The sequence below is a fragment of the Mollisia scopiformis genome, assembly GCF_001500285.1.
Source record: "Mollisia scopiformis unplaced genomic scaffold LY89scaffold_29, whole genome shotgun sequence".
In the NCBI taxonomy this organism is placed as follows: Eukaryota; Fungi; Ascomycota; class Leotiomycetes; order Helotiales; family Mollisiaceae; genus Mollisia; species Mollisia scopiformis.
Genome location: NW_017263609.1, coordinates 598,867 through 617,075, shown reverse-complemented (window position 1 = coordinate 617,075; position 18,209 = coordinate 598,867). Strand labels below are relative to the sequence as shown.

The 18,209-nt window shown below is 47.3% G+C and overlaps 5 protein-coding genes across 5 annotated transcripts; 1 reads left to right on the top strand and 4 right to left on the bottom strand.

Moving 5' to 3' along the window:
• Window positions 1-3,196: 3,196 nt before the first annotated feature.
• LY89DRAFT_724414 (uncharacterized protein) lies at window positions 3,197-4,437 on the bottom strand. Its single transcript, XM_018218896.1, has 2 exons — window positions 3,981-4,437; window positions 3,197-3,933 (listed from the first exon to the last, which is right to left on the bottom strand). The coding sequence occupies exons 1-2, from the start codon at window positions 4,095-4,097 to the stop codon at window positions 3,388-3,390; spliced, it is 663 nt and encodes a 220-aa protein (XP_018063775.1). The 5' UTR covers window positions 4,098-4,437; the 3' UTR covers window positions 3,197-3,387.
• Window positions 4,438-5,004: 567 nt separating this feature from the next.
• On the top strand, window positions 5,005-5,810 carry LY89DRAFT_690435 (uncharacterized protein; the record flags this gene model as incomplete). Its single annotated transcript, XM_018216100.1, has 1 exon — window positions 5,005-5,810. A coding segment is annotated over exon 1 (188 nt), but the record flags the coding sequence as incomplete, so codon positions are not given.
• A 927-nt stretch (window positions 5,811-6,737) lies between these two features.
• Window positions 6,738-7,964, bottom strand: LY89DRAFT_788279 (uncharacterized protein; the record flags this gene model as incomplete). The annotated part of the gene is made up of 2 exons (XM_018223156.1): window positions 7,007-7,964; window positions 6,738-6,919 (listed from the first exon to the last, which is right to left on the bottom strand). The coding sequence occupies exons 1-2, from the start codon at window positions 7,818-7,820 to the stop codon at window positions 6,738-6,740; spliced, it is 996 nt and encodes a 331-aa protein (XP_018063773.1). The 5' UTR covers window positions 7,821-7,964.
• A 381-nt stretch (window positions 7,965-8,345) lies between these two features.
• Window positions 8,346-10,265, bottom strand: LY89DRAFT_762026 (uncharacterized protein; the record flags this gene model as incomplete). The annotated part of the gene is made up of 4 exons (XM_018221562.1): window positions 8,346-8,686; window positions 8,750-9,792; window positions 9,863-10,068; window positions 10,146-10,265. 4 exons carry the CDS (start codon window positions 10,263-10,265, stop codon window positions 8,604-8,606), a joined length of 1,452 nt encoding a protein of 483 aa, XP_018063772.1. The 3' UTR covers window positions 8,346-8,603.
• Window positions 10,266-11,628: 1,363 nt separating this feature from the next.
• LY89DRAFT_724412 (uncharacterized protein) lies at window positions 11,629-12,612 on the bottom strand (the record flags this gene model as incomplete). Its single annotated transcript, XM_018218895.1, has 1 exon — window positions 11,629-12,612. The coding sequence occupies one exon, from the start codon at window positions 12,610-12,612 to the stop codon at window positions 11,629-11,631; it is 984 nt and encodes a 327-aa protein (XP_018063771.1).
• Window positions 12,613-18,209: the final 5,597 nt, after the last annotated feature.

Here is an 18,209-nt window from a genome sequence, read left to right as displayed (position 1 = left end):
GGTAGGCTATTATATTCTCTGTCCCTGTTCTTATAGAAAAACATACTTTTGTGGAGATACATTAGTGGAAGGTGCCATGTCACCGCGCTACGGCCCACTGCGGGCATGTTCCTTTTGCGTCCCGAAGGTTTGGGACGAAGGTTCAAGGGATGGAGGTATATCCGTTTCTGTCCTTCCCAGTGACACAATGGCCCCATGGGCACCGCAATCGGCACGTCGTTGTGCAAATCTGCAGCGGATTTCGAGCTCGAGGCGCTCGGCAGTCCCAGCTTTGGGCGAATTAAGTACCGATTTGGGGCCACACTACATAGAGGTATACGCAACCCATTGGTGTACTCCGCTTGTGGCCAAATGATAATGATAATGCTGAGAAAACGTATTTATAACAGTTTGATACCCCATAACCGCCTCATGAAACAGAGTAATTGATCACCGCGGAGTTCCAATGATTCAAAGAGTTCCGTAACCGCCTCAGCATATTCAATCGTTAGATGTCAAGTCATGCAGTCAGACTCCACTTGAGAGTGGTGACCTTATCACAGTTGGATCTAGAAACACGGGTTGACGACGTCTCCGAAGCCGTTCAAAACTCTGGGAATTCTTCTGCTGCTTCTACCGCTCGGTAACAGACTGGCGAACCAATAGTAGTAGCCAGCTGATAATATGGTCCTGCTTCATACATCCTAGTGTTCCGTCTCTTCTCTCGACCCCTCTCGAACTACGAGCTGGAAGCGGTCCCGATACGACACCGCCTTGGTCTTGGGAAAGATCCTGCAGGACATCGGGGAAAATCTAGTTGAAGCTATCTTTGCCCCGTATGCAGAATGCTCTACGTTACACCAATGGCTCGATAACACGGAGCAGAGTTTAGCAAAGAGGGTTAGAATCAAGTTATAGAGCGGCAAGGGTGGGGTCTGGTGGTGTTTTCTCGGGCTTCCAGACATTGAGCTGCAGCCCGCATATGAATTGATGATGTTGAGTGGAGGATAAAGGCAAAGCGGATTGACGAATGCGACGTGTTCATGTCGACGTTAGGTAGCTGGCAAGGGGTATGTAAGCAGCCGCGCTAAGCAGACAGTATGTGAAAGTCTTTCGGACTGGAAATTTCGGAGGAGATCACGAATTAGTGACTACTACTGCGGGTCTTTGAGTGACGGCCACGGTGCTCAGGTCTATCAATCTGACTTCACAAGAGGTCTTGGAAATCTGAATGTGGGCATCGCTCTCTCTTGCAATAGCCGAGCTCTTACCGCCTCGGTTCGAATGAAGAGAAACACCGCGAGCAAATGAGGCAGCTGTCTGAGTATTATCGGTGAACCGTACGATCACTTCTCTACTCGTGTCGTTCAGGGAAGTAGTCGTCGATTAGCCTTGGAGATGTTGTCAATCAGAAAAGCTTGTCAAAACTTTCTTTCGGTTGATAACCGTGGCAGGGAGACCGCTGCTGCGAGTGAAGATCAAGTGAAAGGGTTAGATTTCCGGCTTCCGACTGTAGCCCTGAAGCGGACTGACCGAAGTAACATTCGATAAAGTCCGTGTCGATTTGTATTCAAGATTGCGGAGGGTGACCTGCTTATATATAGACATTCCCATGGCAATCCTCACACCTCAACCGACCCCACCAAGCCCATCCTAGTACCATTCCAACCTTCGGTTGTCCTCTACACTTCCCATACCCACAACCCTAAGGCAGCTTCAAAATCTGACTTACATTAAGTCTCCAATGTCATCAAATCACTTCCTTTTGCCAATTCAAAAGAATCGTTCTGTTGCACATCGTATCCGCGCGCGGCCGCCCCCCTGTCGACCGCACATGCACCCGCTACATTTTGCCAGCGCATCGATATCCAACCGGAGGCGAGTCACGGGTAAAAGCAACACGCCTGGAACGAATGCGAGCTGGAACAAGTAATCTGGTTACTGGAAGAAGAAAAGTTCTGCGGTAGACGCCGCAGGAGATATATTATGCTGTTGGCTCTTCATTCGAGGTGCTTTGATGATGGTTGTTTTTCTTGTTGGCGGAGTTGGTTTGAAAGAGGGATTGAGATAAGCGAGTTTTAACCCCTCCATACCCCGCCCCCTATTTTGTTTATGCGCTCCATGCCTTAATATGCAGTACCACCTCAAAAATGCGGTGGTTTAGAAGGGGTACCTTGACGCTGCGGCTCAGCCTTCAACGGTGTACCATGCACGCTTCAGCTGTTCTCCAGTCACATTTTCCACATCCATTGTCGTTGTTTTTGATCCTTCCGCTTCATGCTTGATAATATCAAGCAGGCATTTTTCAATTAAGAGCTGTGCGGTGCGGCTTGTCACAGGACGCAAGTAATATGTCAAATTTCGCCTTGCATCGCAGTGGATACTAAGTCTTGACTGCATGTTGAACATGCACATGACTCCGCCACCTTATGCAACGCCATACAAAAGAAGGCAATGGCTTTTGTTGCACGTCGTAGGGAGGCCACGAGACATTGAAAGGTCTTGGTCAAGTCATCTACTCCACCCGATGCTGAAGTTGTCTAGTCTGATAGGCGTTTCTGGGCACAAGTGTCATTTAAAGGAATGATCAAGGCTACCAACATTCAAACACCAGAAAAGTGTCTGAGGCTTGAAATCCAAAGACAGATCTCAAGATGGATGTCGGTAGAAGTGCTGAAGAATAGCTTCCATGCTCCAGAGAAGCGTTGGGCGATTGTGCTTGCCATCATTTCTAATCCAAAGTGTGGGGCAGTGATCCCTCTTGGTTCAACTTCGGGTCCCAGTCGAAGTCGAGAGACGAGCGGGACTTGGTGAGTACAAAGCTGGGGAAAGTATCAATAGGTGCAGCTATTATTGGACAGGGGGAACTCAAATCATCATCTGCAAGTCAGCCGGGAGCAAGCGAGGAGCTATACTTAATGTAGACACATAACCTTCTTTTCTCTGTTGATGTATGTAAATGTTGCAACAGGTGTTATATATCTGACTTAGAAAGTACTAGGACGATAGTAACAAAACAGGCTGCAAAGCTACTGCAATTGAAACAACCGTGCCAGTCCACCAATGCCGCCTTCGAAGCGCAAATCGTAGTAAACTATATTGAGATGAGCATCGAAAACATACCGAAAGCTATCAGATCCGCTACTATGTGTCAATTCGATAGTCACTAAGATGAATATGATTGGTTGAAGAGCATAGTGGTAACATTGATTCATTACTCGCGCAACACTAACTCGCTACTTGCGCTAACATGCTTCATGATTGAATACAAGGAATGAGACGCGCCCAGCAACATATCACGCAGAAGTAATTACAACCTCTACAGGGTTTCGCGCAATTCAACAAGCCAAACCAAACGAGCAATCATAAAATTATGCACTTCCGCACTTCACCTCCCCATATCTCCCTTCACAACATAACAACTGCCCCAACTCCAGCAGCAGCCATAGCCCCCATGGCCCACACATGAGCATTCTGCTGTCCAGGAGCACTGTTGCCCGTAGCAGTTGAACTCGCTCCAGTACTCGTTCCACTCACTGCAGCAGCAACGAGAGTGGCAGTCTCCGTCACGAGAGCTGTCAAGACACTTGTCCCAGCCGTGCCTGTGCTCGTACTAGTGACCGTCATAGTCGTCGTTGACCATCCACTGCTTCGTCCATCTGTACAGCTGTAGGTAAAGAATCCATTGTTACCCGGGTTACCCCAGCCTGATGGTCCCCATCCGGTATGGGATGAAAAGCTACAAGCTGACGGCGAGGCAGAGCAGCTGGAATAGACGGAGCAGATAGAGGAGGTGATGCCAGATAATATCGAGATGGCGGTGGATCTAGCGGCATCGGTAGCAGTGACCGTGCACGCTGAATCGATGCAGCTTGAGAGTGAGGTAGGAGTTGCGCAAGGTGAGGCCCAGGAAGTGGATGCTGTTGCGGGGAATGCGGACGATAAGCATGATTGCTTCTAGGGTGTTAGCATGTGCAGCATGGATCTTAGTGGAGACTTACAGCGCATTCTGGGGCAAAACCCCATTCCCAATTCCAAGTCCAGTCTCCGGGTCCATCGCAATGCGCGAGTTGGACAAGACTAGTCAGGACGAGCAAGGAGGCTGTTTGAAATTTCATTATGATTTTTCTTTACCTGAGAATATAGAATTGAATATAGAATTGAGAGAAGGTACATAAATTATCCACAAGTTGCTCAAACTTATATATCAAACCCAGCCAAGAAAGCCTGAGCAGGTCATCATGACTTCTTGCTTGCGTCTTCCAGGACTAAGCCACCATCGTAAAGTGAAGCTCAATTGGAGCAACGAGCGAGATACTGCTCACTGTGCCTTCCTTCACCTGAAGTGGGATTAAACTTAATTGGCACAGAGTTGTGTTTCAGAATAACGTTTAGAAGTGTATGCAGTGAGATGACGTGGCCTGGTGTGGTCAGATATCCGACGAGATTGGCCAACAGACTACAGATGTCAGCAAAATGAAATGCACGTGATGGCTATGCACACCAAGAAATCTTGGCGAAGTGATTGACCAACAGCAACAGAACGACGGAGTCCGAGTATGCTCGCGAAGCTTGCGCAACCATCTCACAGACACGTACGCTTTTGTCCGAATCCTGAAATTGTGATAGAAGAGCTGGCGGTGAGGTTCCTGACTAAGGTCTTTGAAAGGTGACCTTCTCTGGGTATGCCGGAAAGGTGAATGAACGAATGCGGAGGAACGAGTCTGAAGGAACGAGTCCGAAAGTAACTACCTTTCCACGACGTGTCTGGTGCTAGCTGAGACTCTGGGAGGCAGCAGAAACTGCAAAGGCGGAAAATGCCCAAGATGGGCAAAGCGTGCTGGTTGTCCAACCTGCGACCAGAATATAGAATACACAAACGAACAGAAAGCATAGGGACATGAGAAGATGCATTGGGGCTTGAGAAGTTGTTTTCCAATTCTAGAGCTTTTGGATGAAATATTATGGCAGACAGAGTTTGGCCATAAAACTCACAGACTTAAACATCATTTTCCAATCAAAAGACCTAGCGCATCCCGTTGGAAATTTAAATATGCTTCGAGGCTGACACATAGCAGTGGAAAGCGTAAATTTAGCGGGTTGTTACGACTTCGTAAGCTGCTCGACATACGAGTGGGATGTGAGAAGTTACAAAATCAGAAACCCAGCCACAGAGAGAATCATCTCCGTGGTCCCGAGCGACTCGTAGTGTGAGTCGTGAGGTTGGTTCAAGCAGCCCCTCGGCTCATCTCGAGCCTTAGCACCATACTTCTCCGTATCTTCTATACAATATATGTTTACCACCCAACAAAGATCACATATCACCTTCGTATAGCTACCAAGCTCCAAAACTCAGTGCGGCGGCTTCGTGTACTAGTAGCTTTCCCCGACTCATAATTTGCGAACTGTCTTCTGGGAAGCCTCATGCTCGATCAGGAGATGCAGAGTATGGAGGCTACCAAGATCAATTATCGTAAGTCTCACGAGAGGCGTGAGAAGGTATGTGAACTGATGGTCTTCTTGCGTCCTTTCCCCCCGGAATCTTTGCTTGACGGTCCTCCACCGAACGTTTCCGAGGCCCAGCGGCAGATATCGTTATGCCATCCAAGTGATTGAGGAAGGTAGGACTGAGTTTCGAGATCGTGCTTGTGCAATGGTCGCAGGTAGGCTTAGTGGTACATGATCCTCGAGACGTTGTTGGGTGTCAACCCTGTACACGAAGCAACGGGGCAAAGGTCGGACCGTCAAGCACGGCAGATTTCAGAGATGTGTATATTGGCTGGCGATCAAGGACTCGTCGTGACGACATGTTGTTGAAGCTGCTCTGGTCTTACGGAGCCGCAATTGAGGTCTGTCGTCGAATCTTGCGACAAGAGCGGAGCTTACCCAAATAGGAAAGGTCAACTCTTTCTCACATTATGCTTTCTTTTGTAATCTTCCACACCTTCACTACACATTGGAGACGTAGAATGATGTACTGGAGGCTGCTTTTAGGATTGATTGCTCTTGTGAGGTTACCTATACATTCACGAATCTTTCCGACACAGACACAACCTCGAAATCAACATACGACACGTTTCAGGACAGTAATGAAAAGCAGACTACAGGACTCAACGATTATTAGAATTCCGGGAAGTCTGCAGATACCCCAAAAACGTGCCTGAAAAGAACATTTCAGGAACTTTCCCATCCAATCCTTTTGTTCTCCGACTGCATCAGACGCGAGTATCTCGTCGCCTAAGCTCATCCTCGATCCTCCACCTGCAAGCCGTCTCAGCGATCTCCAACTCCAGCTTCACATTCTTGTGGACGAGCTCTTTGAACACAAAATGGGGAATCCTCCATTGCTTGCCATCCACACGAGCCTCAGTGTTTAGAAATTCTATATTCCTCTTGTCGATTTGAAGCAGCGAGGTATCGATCGTAGGCACTGAAGGCATCTTAATTTCAGATGCATTATCTTGAGATGAGGGATCATACTCGTTCCAAGCTGAAACAGCCTCGCTGATGCAGATAGGTCTTCTTACATCTATGAAGGCATATGATGGCATGTCACTCGGGTCTTTCCTCGACCATATTCACACCTGCATATTTCTCGGGTCTATCCAGATTGGTTCGGACTTTCTGATATGATTATGCGCGCTTAGTTGCTGTAGCTGAACATCGAACCCATACAAGTCATCCCATCTCCACAAGTATCTTCCACAAACACGGAGAGTTACTTCTTTCGCATTAACTACTCATAATCGTGCTTCCACTCATTCAGAATTAGGCTCATACATATCGTACTCATTGTCCCACATTCCTTCCTCAGCTTCCGCTATTCGCTCGTCGATCTCCCCTATCGTGCGCTCACAGTCTTTCTGTAATTCCTCCAACTCGGCTCTCGTTTTTCGAGGCAATAATGTACTTTCTTGGATTACAGGCAGCGTCCAGAATCCTTCGCGTTGATTCAGTAGTATCAATTCTGACTCATCAAAACGAACCTACTTTACACAAGGGACTTCCGGCATTTCAAGAGTTTTACCGTAGTAGCTATGAAATTCGTCCTCATTATACTCGAAATTGTGGTACGCATTGAATGCCTCCTCAACATCGATTGGGTCGTCGGTAAGGCAGAGATCAGACTGTTCGAGGGCTGATAAGTTCGAGTCGTGATAATGCTGAGCAACCAGAGAGAGCTGCTTGACACTTGGAAAGACCCTTAGTACTTCTGCAACCCTTTTCTCGTCGAAGTGAGTTTTCCGAGATGAAATTACTTGGATGGCCAATCTTTCGACTTTGAAAAGATTATCGAAATCTATGAAACCATTCCAGACATCAAGCTGGGGCGCAGGGCTGGTAGGTTTTAGTCGGTATCTGTTGAAATTGCGCCAGGTCATGTAAAGAGTATCCAAGGTGAAGTCGAAGTATGTCTCGGGGTTCGACTGAGGACACGCAAGAATAAGACTGTAACGCTTCAGAGCCACGTCGCGAGCTTCATGGGATACTAGCAACAGTGATGGTGGTGGTGTATTGCATGCGACCCCCATCAAACTAGCTTTTTTGTAAGATCGTCCCGACAGCTTCGAGATCCAACCCCGAGCACGTCTTCCTTGTTCCTCGAGCTGCGCTTTGCTCGCATATCCTGTCCTCTCAGCTCTCCCTGCTTGTCTTGGATGCGTTCTTCTGTCGAGCGGTGGCCAGATGGCATTGTTCTCCTTCTCCCAAGCTCCAATTGTTTTCTTCAAGCATTTTTGCTGGATTGACACGATTCTCGGTTCCTCCAGACCCAAAGCTGTCTCCCAAATCAGCAAACGTAACTCCTTGGGAAGCTCCGGAAAGAATTCAAATTCCTCCATTGTCGATCGGCGGTTCGTGGTCCTAGGTGATTGCGATGTTGGATTGATGGTGTGATGTTTTGTTTTGTTTTTCTTAGGTCGCTTTGCGAAAACCTCTTGCCACGAAATAGACGCGTTGGAACGTGCGCTGCGAAGATGGGTGCACGTGCTATGAGATATCTCAAACATCTACAACGTAGGGACACCTAGCCGGTAGCGTTGATTGAGATCAGTATTGAATCAAAACGTCAAGTGGCGAGCTCTCCCAAAATTACTTTATCTGACAATTGATGAGGCACCATCACGTGGAACCTAATGTATCCACAGAGCGCTTTCCGCACTTTGTCTACCTAGTATCGACTACTTAAGAGCCCACATGTTCAAATATTGATACTTTTTGTGTATCACAACAGGGAATCTGAAATATTTTTCGACCTTTCGAATAATTTCATGAGAAAAAGTGGCTACTTGAGTTGATTTCCAATCAGTCGCATAGTCTCAGAGGGGTTCATGTAAAGATTAAACTCAGTTCATATGAAGTTGTACGTAAGTTCTAATTGATAATTCTAACCACAAAGGGGCTCTTATGCTCGAGTAAATATATGCAACTTTATCAGGGTCTTCAGTCTCGCACTACCTTTTAAAGTTTGCAGAATCTCTCCGCTGTCTCGTAATCTTCTCGTACCCCTCCTACAATATCGCAGGTTTCACATGTCACTCCGCATCGGAAAGCTCCGATTGGTAGGCACGCCCTGAACTCTTCAATTCTTGCGCTGATGCTTTCAAAATCGTGGGTTACTCTACTTAGTAAACAGTACCCTGCTTGGTCACAACAGGATATTTGTATGTTCCATTCGTGAGCGCCGGAGTAGGCCCATACCACCTCACTAAAATGCTATGTCAGCAAATCTGGCATGCGAATTCAAAGCCCAGTAGCCAGTAGCACGTACAATTCACAGCAAACTCTCCCCCACCCGCAGGTGCAGGTAACCAATTAGTTGTCCAATTTGCACTTGGCGCTTGGTCAGCTGGTTGAATCAAAATAGAGAATGCTCCATCATTGGTCGAATTGGCATAAACCTGCGTCCCATCTGCATATGTCAAATTGCTTCTGTCGCCAAGCGAGTACCTATCCAAAGCATTGGGAACAAGATAGTTTGTGCTATTGTATGCTGTCAAACTCCAGAAACCTGTCACGGGAGGCTTTCCAGAGAAATTCATGATATAGGATTCGTTGGCCGCCAGTTGAAGCGAACCTGAGGCAGTAGTGACAGTTGGGTCGAGGTATGTGGGGTATTCGGCCTCAGAGGGAGCAAGTTGGAGGTAGCCGTACCAGGCAATACACGTACGAGCAAGGTAGTGAGTATGATAATCGCCACTCAGGCTCGGGAGGAGGTTGAACCAGCCATTCTGATCAAAGCCGTGGTTGGACTGGTTCGCGAAGAAAGATTGGACTTGGTCGCCGATGATGGTGGAGACTTTGTCGTAGTCGAGTCCTTCTGGAGAAGTGTATTGTCCATCGTCGATTCCAGCGACGCTGAACATGTCGTTAACTTGCTTAATATCTGACCTGTCTTCTGGTGGATTCACGGCATTGACTTGAGCGAGCAGTTGAAGAGTCTCCGTTGCTTGGGTGAGACTAAACTCGAAAGGGAGCAGGAGTGCAGCATTCGAAAGCTGGCCATTGCCAAGCAATGTTGGTGTGAGTAATGGTGCCAGTGGCTCCTCTTTGCGTTCAATTGTGGTAATATTGAGCTGTGCTTGGATGGCGTGGACAGCGTTAAGATCTGTTCCATTGTTGTTCACCACAATTCGGAACATGATACTTCCGTATACCGTTGCAAACTTGATGACTCCTTTATACTTCGTGTACTCGCTGTCTGTTTCATTGAATATCCGAATTCCAGGTTCATCATTTCGAGAAATTGTGATCAGGTAATCTCCAGGAGAGCTTTGGTTGACAGATCCGACATTCGCAAAGTTATTTCCATATCTATTTTGAGGATTGTTTAGAATGCTAGATTATGCCTTTATGGGAATTGAGATGATTAGAAGATACTCACAAGTCGTAAAAAGGGGCCACGTAGAAACGGTTATTTGGGACCTCGGGAATGGAAAGTATAAGGTCGGAGTGCGAAAGATCAATTACAACTTTCGAATAGAGCGTATCAACATTTGGCCGGACTAGCACTTCAGAAGTCGCTGTTGATAGCTTGGCTTGGTTCTGAAAAGTATTTGGTCCTACAGCGCTAAGTACCGGCTCAAATGTCTGAACATACAACGCGAGCGGATACCCGTACTACATGATTAGACTTCTTTCGTGATGTAAGGAAGATTTGAACATACGATCAGAGCAAAAGCTGTAGCATTATTAACGTCTATGGAAGAATCGTGGGATAGAAGCTCAGCTGTGATGCTCGTGCTCATTGCCAGGATAAGCACTGAAAACGAAGGTCGGAGATGCATTTTGGAAAACGATGAATTGCGAAGATCTAATGTTCCAAGGCAAGGAAGGATTTGTTGAAAGGCTCTTGAAAGACGCATGCGCCCAAACAGTCTCAGATCAGTGCTTATATATGAGAAATATCAATGGAACATCCGATCATCCATCAAGGGCTATACCTCAAACAGTGCTCACTTGCTCAAAACCCTCATCTGGTCATCATTGCGGGATCCACACAAACTTTAGTTCAAGTAATTCACTGGCCCAACGCGCGAATTGATCTCTTGAAGTGCCAAGCGGGATTTGATCATACAAAAGAGTCTAGAAATTAATCATTCTATAGGGGAAACAGGGACCATGCAGTCAGAGCTCGAATGGGGTGCCGCATTCGGTTAGACTCAACCTTGTCAGACTTCGAGGTCACTCGAAATGGTTTAGCTCAAAGCATCAAATCAAGAACAGCAGTATCAACAACTACCATACAATTGGTCGCCGCTCTGAAAGGCGTCACAGCCACTTCGAGACATGAGGGGCGGGGTAAAGTAAATGTTTCGCTGATACAGGACTGGGCGTCCAAGTCGCTAACGGGAAAGGGAATCTCATCATTGGCGCTGTCAAGCTCGACTACTAACTTATTATTGTGCTAGTAAGGATGAATTATTGAAGTGTTATACAAAGTCATCCGATATAAAGCTTCATTGTGCGTGAAAAAGATTGGGGTCAAAAAAGAAAAGACGTTCCGTCATATACTTCGATTGACAAGTTAGAGAGTCCTATAAGCATGTCCATTAAGATCTCAGCGGACTTGAACGTCTACTGGTGACGTTATCATTCTGCACTTGCTGTCACGTGCAGATTCAAGCAATTTAGCTTGTCCTGCACTGCAGCCTAGCTACTTCCTCGCCCAGTTGGGCATAGATACTTTGTTTTAGCACTGAAAGAGAGATAATGATGTTGTCCATTGACAGTGCCTGCATATTATCCCTGCAGATCTAACTTACCTCGCTGTTTCCGGAGCATCCGGCTCTCTCTTGATTCTCTACCGCTGATCCAGTAATGTCCTCCCCCAATAGTTTTGTTCCCTTCGGAGCCCAAAAGTTTCCCCTCGGTACTCCTATCAGTTTGTATCACAACTTCTGCCTTTCTCTTCCCACCTCTTCTATCTACTTCTCCATGGTGTTGTTTGATCTCGTCCTCCCTCATCATCAATTGTCCCTCGACTTTTCCTTCAGCTGTTTGTTTCCTCCTCTGTTGGCTCTTGCACAAACTGCTGGGGCTGAATCACACCCTCACAACTTTGATGTGCTTTTTCTATAGTTGGGCCTGCAATTCCTGCTGCCGCGTAACATGTCGAGTGACGAGACAATTAAACCACGCCTCCTCTCTTTAACTTGACCCCTTCTGGATGCCGGTGGCCCCAGACCCCAATATCTTACCCGCGATGTAAGGAAGGGTCCAGCACCCATGACGCTCCTCCAACGCTCTCAGCATCGTCATGTTGAGTTTTTGATCTGTGATATAGAACTCATTTGGATCGATGCCATGAAACTCCGCTTCGGCCAGTATGTCGGACTCCGGGGGATCAAGTAAGTAAGAATCTGAGGCTGCCATGTGTTCATGGTCATTGCGCATTTCCAAAATAAAGAAGAGTTCTTTGACTCCATGGAAAATCTTAAGGACATCCGCAACAGCAGATTCATGAAAGAACGGCTGATTTGGCGCGACTCTAATGCCGAGTCGCTCAACTTTCCCAACATCCTCATCATCCTCTTGTCTGAAGCCCTGCCAAAAACCAACTCGAATGGTCCTAAGCATGTTGAAAGGACCAAAGAAACGTATAACATTCATTGAGAAATCATCCCCATCCAAACATAACGTAACTTGCTCGAAATTGAAATATGTCTCAGGATTCGAATTCGTGCGGGCAAAGGTGCGTTTGTAGAGCTTTGCAGCTACACTATAAGACTCTTTGCAAGCTAGAAAGACATATGGGACTGGTGTCTTGCATGCAATACCAATCATCTCTGCATCTTCATCCTCGGAAACACTATCTTCACTCCCGAGTCCTGAACGAAATGTACGCCAAGCACGAGTGGACGTGCTTTCCTGCTCTACATCGCCGTGACCATATGGTGGTAGACCCGAATCAGGTTCCCTCTTCTGGTTCTTAACATGCGATACTAACCGCTGTTGCTTGATGAACACAAGCCTGGGACCTGGCATAGCAGATGCCCAAATTTCTAATCTGATCTCTTTGGGGAGCTCTGGAAAGAGAGTGAATCGTGTCTCTACTTGCTTCGAATCTGCATTCTCCGACTTAGATCTGCCTTGAGAGACATGTTCCACTTGTTCCAGCGAGAGATCAACCATAGTTTGCGTCTCTATATGGTCGATTCGAGCCATAGGTCTGGCGGGTTTCGACGTGGCAGAATATGCTCGGGATAAATGGCGAAAGATTCGAGTAGCTTCTCAGTCAATTGGCAACAACGGCTTGACTTCGTAGATGTGATCGATGCGACAGTCGATGTGTCCAATGTTGAGGAACAATAGGACAGTTCGTACCAAAAGGTGATTATTCCGTCGCAGGGCAAGAAGCTATTTCAGCGTCGTTCTTGTACTCGGTAGGCGGGACTCGTTTGAATAATCGGTAACGCCAGGCTCGCAGATGTGTACGGATGCAGATCGCAGATCGTGGGATTCACGAGAGCTGTTTGTATATTTATAGTGTTGATGGAAGCGGACTTCATCTCGCCTAAGATTTGTTCTCACTTAATAAACGCCCATTTTTACCCCATCAAAAATCCTTTCCAAACACCCTTCCCCTTCAAGAATTAAAAAATAATCAAAAGATGTTTGTCACGACTCTCTCCTTACCCTGGTAAGGTCACGTGGGTTGGTATGGTGAATGAAGTAAGATAAGGCAATGATATTGTAGTTAGGAAAACTTAATCAAGTTGAGCACAAGGCTCCTACCTAGTGGGCGACAGCCCGTTGTTATATAGAACCTCTGTCTCTCAGATCAATGAGCCTCATTGACCCTCAATGAGGATCAATGATCCATCAGGTGACCCGCTAACCTATTTCGATCCCTCGCCTGCTAGGCCTATGGCCCACAAGCCCCGTGATTGTGATACTATTCCCCATTCCTCCTAGCGCAGTCCCGTGCGCATAACTAGGGCTAGGGATTATCTCATAGCGAGGCAAGGCCCTCCTTCCTTTCCATTATGCCACGCCCTCTTAAAGAAACCTCAGTTAAAGACAAAGAGAGAAAACACCACGCCTAACGAATCCTTAACGCGAGTACCGAAATGATCTCTTGCTTAGCCTGCGAACGAGCCGGCAAAAGGTGCCAGGCTCGAGAGGGTATCTCGAGATGCGCCGAGTGCGTTCGTCGAGGCTTCTCACGATGCGACATGGGAGGTCCCATGCCGCAGGACTGGTCCTCTCTGGACAACAATAAGGAAAAATTAGAACGAGAGTTGGACGAGGCTCTTGCGAAACAGCAAGAGATCGCCGCGCGTGTCGAGCGCATCCAACGACAACGCAAGTTTCTGAGGAAACGGGAGACCGAGATGCTCCGCTGTGGCCTCGAGTCTCTGGATGAGCTGGATGCTGCCGAAGAAAAGGAACGGTTGGATAAAGAGCGGTTGGAGAGGGATCTGCGGGAACGGCCCGCAGTCTCGTCTCCAATTAGCTGGGATCCTAGTATCGACTGGAATGCCCTGGAAGAGTCCTTTCTTCCTGGTCCTAATACTTCCTCCGCTGCTCCCGTCTGGGAAGTCTAGGATACCGGTGGTGAAAGTCAGCTAGGGTCTCAGGGCAGCTGAGGTTTGACTTCGGCTCCCAAGTGTTCTCTGACTGTGGGTATCCTTCCTACTTAACTAAGTACTTGATCTTCCCCCTGATATACTTGTAATCTAGTATCTCCTCCACTTTATACTCAGCGTCTGGGTTGACTAGGTCGATTTCAACTTGAGGCGCTGGTGGCGCCCCTGGTGGCGCGAGCTCGAGAAGTGATATGTGGAATGTCGGGTATATCTTCATATTCTTAGGCAGCTGCAATTCGTAATTAATAGGTCCCTTTACTTTCTTGATCCTGTATGGTCCAAGCTTTTTGTAGTCGAGTTTGTCGCTTGGTCTCTTGGTTTTGATGTTTTTTCTGATTAAATATACCCTATCCCCCTCTTTTAGCGTAGGCTCCTAGCTACGCCGCTTGTTGTAGTAGTGCGCAGTGCGCTTAGAAACAAACTGTAGCTCAGAGGCTAGCTGTATGTGTAGTTCCTTGATTTCAGAGACTCGGACTCTAGCCAGGTTATTGTCGATAGCTGTAATCCCTGGCTCCCTGTATGCCATGGGTTCATAACCAAAGTTGGTATAGAAAGGCGTTACCTTTGTGGTCTCTGTGGTTGAACTATTGTATGCGAACTAGGCAAGCGGTAATAGTGCTACCCAGTTGTCCTGTTGGTAGTTGACATAGCATCTCAAGTATGCTTCAACTACCTAGTTCATCCTCTCATTCCCTCCATTGGTCTATAGATGGAATGCAGTAGTTATCTTCCTTTTAGTTCCTAGAGTGGCTGTGAGAGCGGTCCAGAACTTAGAGGTGAAAAGCTTATCTCGGTCCGAGAGTATTTCTTCTGGTAAGCCATGCCTGCTGATTACTTCTCTGAGGAAGGCATGGGCGAGTTGTTTAGCCGTACTAGCTTCTTGGTAGGGTACTAGTATCATGTACTTTGTGAGTCTTTCTATGATGACTAGAATTGAGTTATAGCTGACTCCTGACACTAGATCCTTGGATAGTGGGAGTTTTGTAATAAAGTCCCACGATATTGACTTCCAAGGGGTGTCTGGTATAGGAACTGTCCTCATTAGTCCCTGCGGCGCGAGACGGCTCGCTTTGTTTCTAGTACAAGTATTGCATTCCTTAATGACTTTCTTAACGATGGCTCTTATCGATGGGCACTAGTATTCCCTTGAGAGTCTGGAGAAAGTTCTCCGTTCCTCTTAATGGCCGTAAGCCGGCAACTTGTGTTATTCTCTTATGATCTCTTCTCTAACGCTTAAGGGAAGGTAGATTCTCCCGTTATGTGTGAGCAGCCCTCCAGGCGTCTTCCTAAAGTACTATGAAACGGAATCTGCCATTAGGTCTATAGCATAGGCTTCCTTAATACGGGTTTCCAGTGGAGTCCCGTCCAAGCGCCCTAGAGAGGCTATTTCTCTGATCGTTGGCGCTAAGTCCCTATTGTTAAGTATACGAAGCAAAGGTTGCTCGTCGTACACTTTATCGTTCTTATATCCGGGTTTTCTGCTAAGGGCGTCAGCCCTCGGGTTCTGTGTGCCTGGTACATGCTTGATCCTTAAATCAAAGCTAGTAAGTTCCTCAGACTATCGCACCAACCTTCGATTGTTAAGGACTTTAGTGGTTGTAAAAGCCCGAAGATTCATATAGTCGGTGTGGATAGTAACTGGGAACTTAGCCCCTTAGAGGTACACCCTCCAATGCCTGAGTACTTCTACTATTGCCAGAAGCTCTTTCTGGTAAATATCGTAGTTCTGCTTTGCAGGTAATATCTTCTTAGAGAAGTACGCGACAGGGTGTAACTTTCCGTCGTTGGCTTTCTGCAAGTGTATTGCTCCCATAGCTGTGTCTAATGCATCGGTCTTAACGATGCTTTCTCGATCCTCCTAGTATTGCTAGAGTATAGGCTCTTTTGAGAATCTAGACTTTATTTCTTAAAAAGAAGCCTCCGCTCGAGGTGTCCATACGAACGGGATATCCTTCTTAGTGAGCGCTGTGAGTGGTTCTGCGAGCTTAGAAAAGTCTCGGATAAACATCCTACAGAAGTTGGTAAAGCCCAGAAAGGACTAGACATCCTTAACCGTCTGGGGTGACTACCATTCCCTTATCTCTTGTAGTTTGTCCGGGTCGACTAACACTCTTTCTGGTTTAATAACATACCCCAAGTACTTTGTGCTAGTGACTCCAAAGTCACACTTCTTGAGTTTGAGCCTAGAGTCGACCTTAGAAAGGGCTTCGAGGACTAGGCGTACGTGCCCCTTATAGTCCTCTCTTTTTTGTAAATACACCAAAATGTCATCCAAATAGCAGACCACAAACTTACCTAGATATTCCCGCAGAATATCGTCGTTCTGCCATTAGCACGTGGCTAGTGCGTTCGTAAGCCCGAATGGTATGATAGTATACTCCTATAGGCCAGAAGGCAGCAGAAAAGCTGTCTTCTATTCGTGGCCTTCCTTGATCCTGATCAAGGCAAAAGCTGTGTTCTGATCTAGCTTCGTGTATATAACTACTGACCCAATTGCATCCCTCAGACTTTGGAGATTAGGCAGGAGATAAACATCCCTCACCGTAGCGTCATTTAGTCCTCTATAGTCCACACAAGGCCATCCCTTTGGATCGTCCTTCTTATGCGCGATTAGTATATTCGATGCTGCAGGGGACTTGGATTTCCTAATCCACCCCTTCGCTAGCGCTCTTTGCACGTACTCCTCGAGTATACCCAAAGTCTGTGGGTTGTACTAGCGAAGCTTCTGGCAAGGCGGCTGCTTGCCTTCCTTTAAGTTGATCTCGTGGTCCTAGGGCTGATGTTTGGGCAAGGCCCTCAAGTCTTCGGGGTCCTCAAATAGCTCAGCGTACTTCCTATAGGGATAAGGTATTCCTTTTCGTCCCTAGTCAAGCGGCCTAATAGTCGTTTGACCCCGTGCCTCAGAGGCCGTGGCACTAGCCTCCCTGGGTTCCTATAGTCACTCATTTGGGCAATTGCATCGATTTAGCCTCAAACTGTGATCTATCCAATTGAGTTCTGGGTTGTGCTCCCGTAGCCAGGGGATCCCTAGAACCACCTAGTGTCGACCAATAGGAGCAATGTCCAAGACGATCATCTCGACATATCCTTGTATTTTCATTCGTAGAGGAGCTGTCTCATACATAACCCTTCCCTCGTTTTGAGCGATAGCTGTCTCGTCTATCGTACTCAGTTGGTACGGCTCGTCTTTCGGCTAAGCTGGTATGCCTAGCTGGGACACTACCTCCCCTGAGATGTAGTTTCCCTGAGCTCCTGAGTCGAGCATAATCATGGTTGACATTCCCTAGATTGTTGCTTGTATTTGGAAGTGACTCGTACTTCCCCGAATTGTTTTCACCGTTGCACTCAGTTCCTTGGAGGACTCCTTAATGAATCTCACCCGAGCTTGTCGACGTCCTTCCGTTGTAAGGATTTCCACCACTTCTTGATTAGTAAACTAGCATTCCCATCTTTTTAGGGATGTGTTCCATTCCTTTAGTCGGTATGGAGTTCTTTCCCGCAATCTGGCTGCAAGTGGGTTATCCTGTCGCTGTACTACAAACCTTGCTCTCTATCCTTCGAAGGGTGGGAACACCGCTTCCCTCCAGACCAAAAGGCTTTGGTCGTATGCAACTATTTCCCAGATTTGTCCTACCTCTAGGACCTCATCGAGTGGTTGGGGCTGGTCCCCTTGCTGGTTGAAGTAGGATACATGTACGGGTAACCGAGGTGCCCGGAGGGCAACCCTCTATGCGTCTCGGTACACGATAGTGTAGTAGGTTCCGGCTTCCGGCATATCCATCCCCCTCCGTAAAGGGCTGATATACTCTTCCTTCCTCCTATACTTCGGTTCCCAAGTCACTAAGAGGGAACCCACACTAGTAACGATCCACTCCTCGTTGACTTCAGGGAAACGTTCCCTTGGAGACTTAACTAGACTAACCCCTCCGAGTTGATGGTCTTCCTCTTGGATGCTTTCCTCCACTAGGGTCTCCGATTCCCCCGACATGCTATCCGGTCCCCAGAGTTCCGGTGTGTCACCTAGGGGCCCCCACTAGCTGCTGACTGGGCCGGGTTGGGTATTATACTCCCATTCTTCTATGCGATGGGTAGTATTGGCTTGTCTCAAGGTTTTGGTTTCCTTGGTGGCATTGGCCTGCT

Bases quoted from the DNA above. Each gene is read 5' to 3' on its own strand.
- LY89DRAFT_724414 (XM_018218896.1), bottom strand. From the start codon at position 4,097: ATGAAATTTCAAACAGCCTCCTTGCTCGTCCTGACTAGTCTTGTCCAA. The intron at 3,934-3,980 runs GTAAGTCTCCAC...ACACCCTAGAAG, and splicing joins GTTTTGCCCCAGAATGCGCT to CAATCATGCTTATCGTCCGC.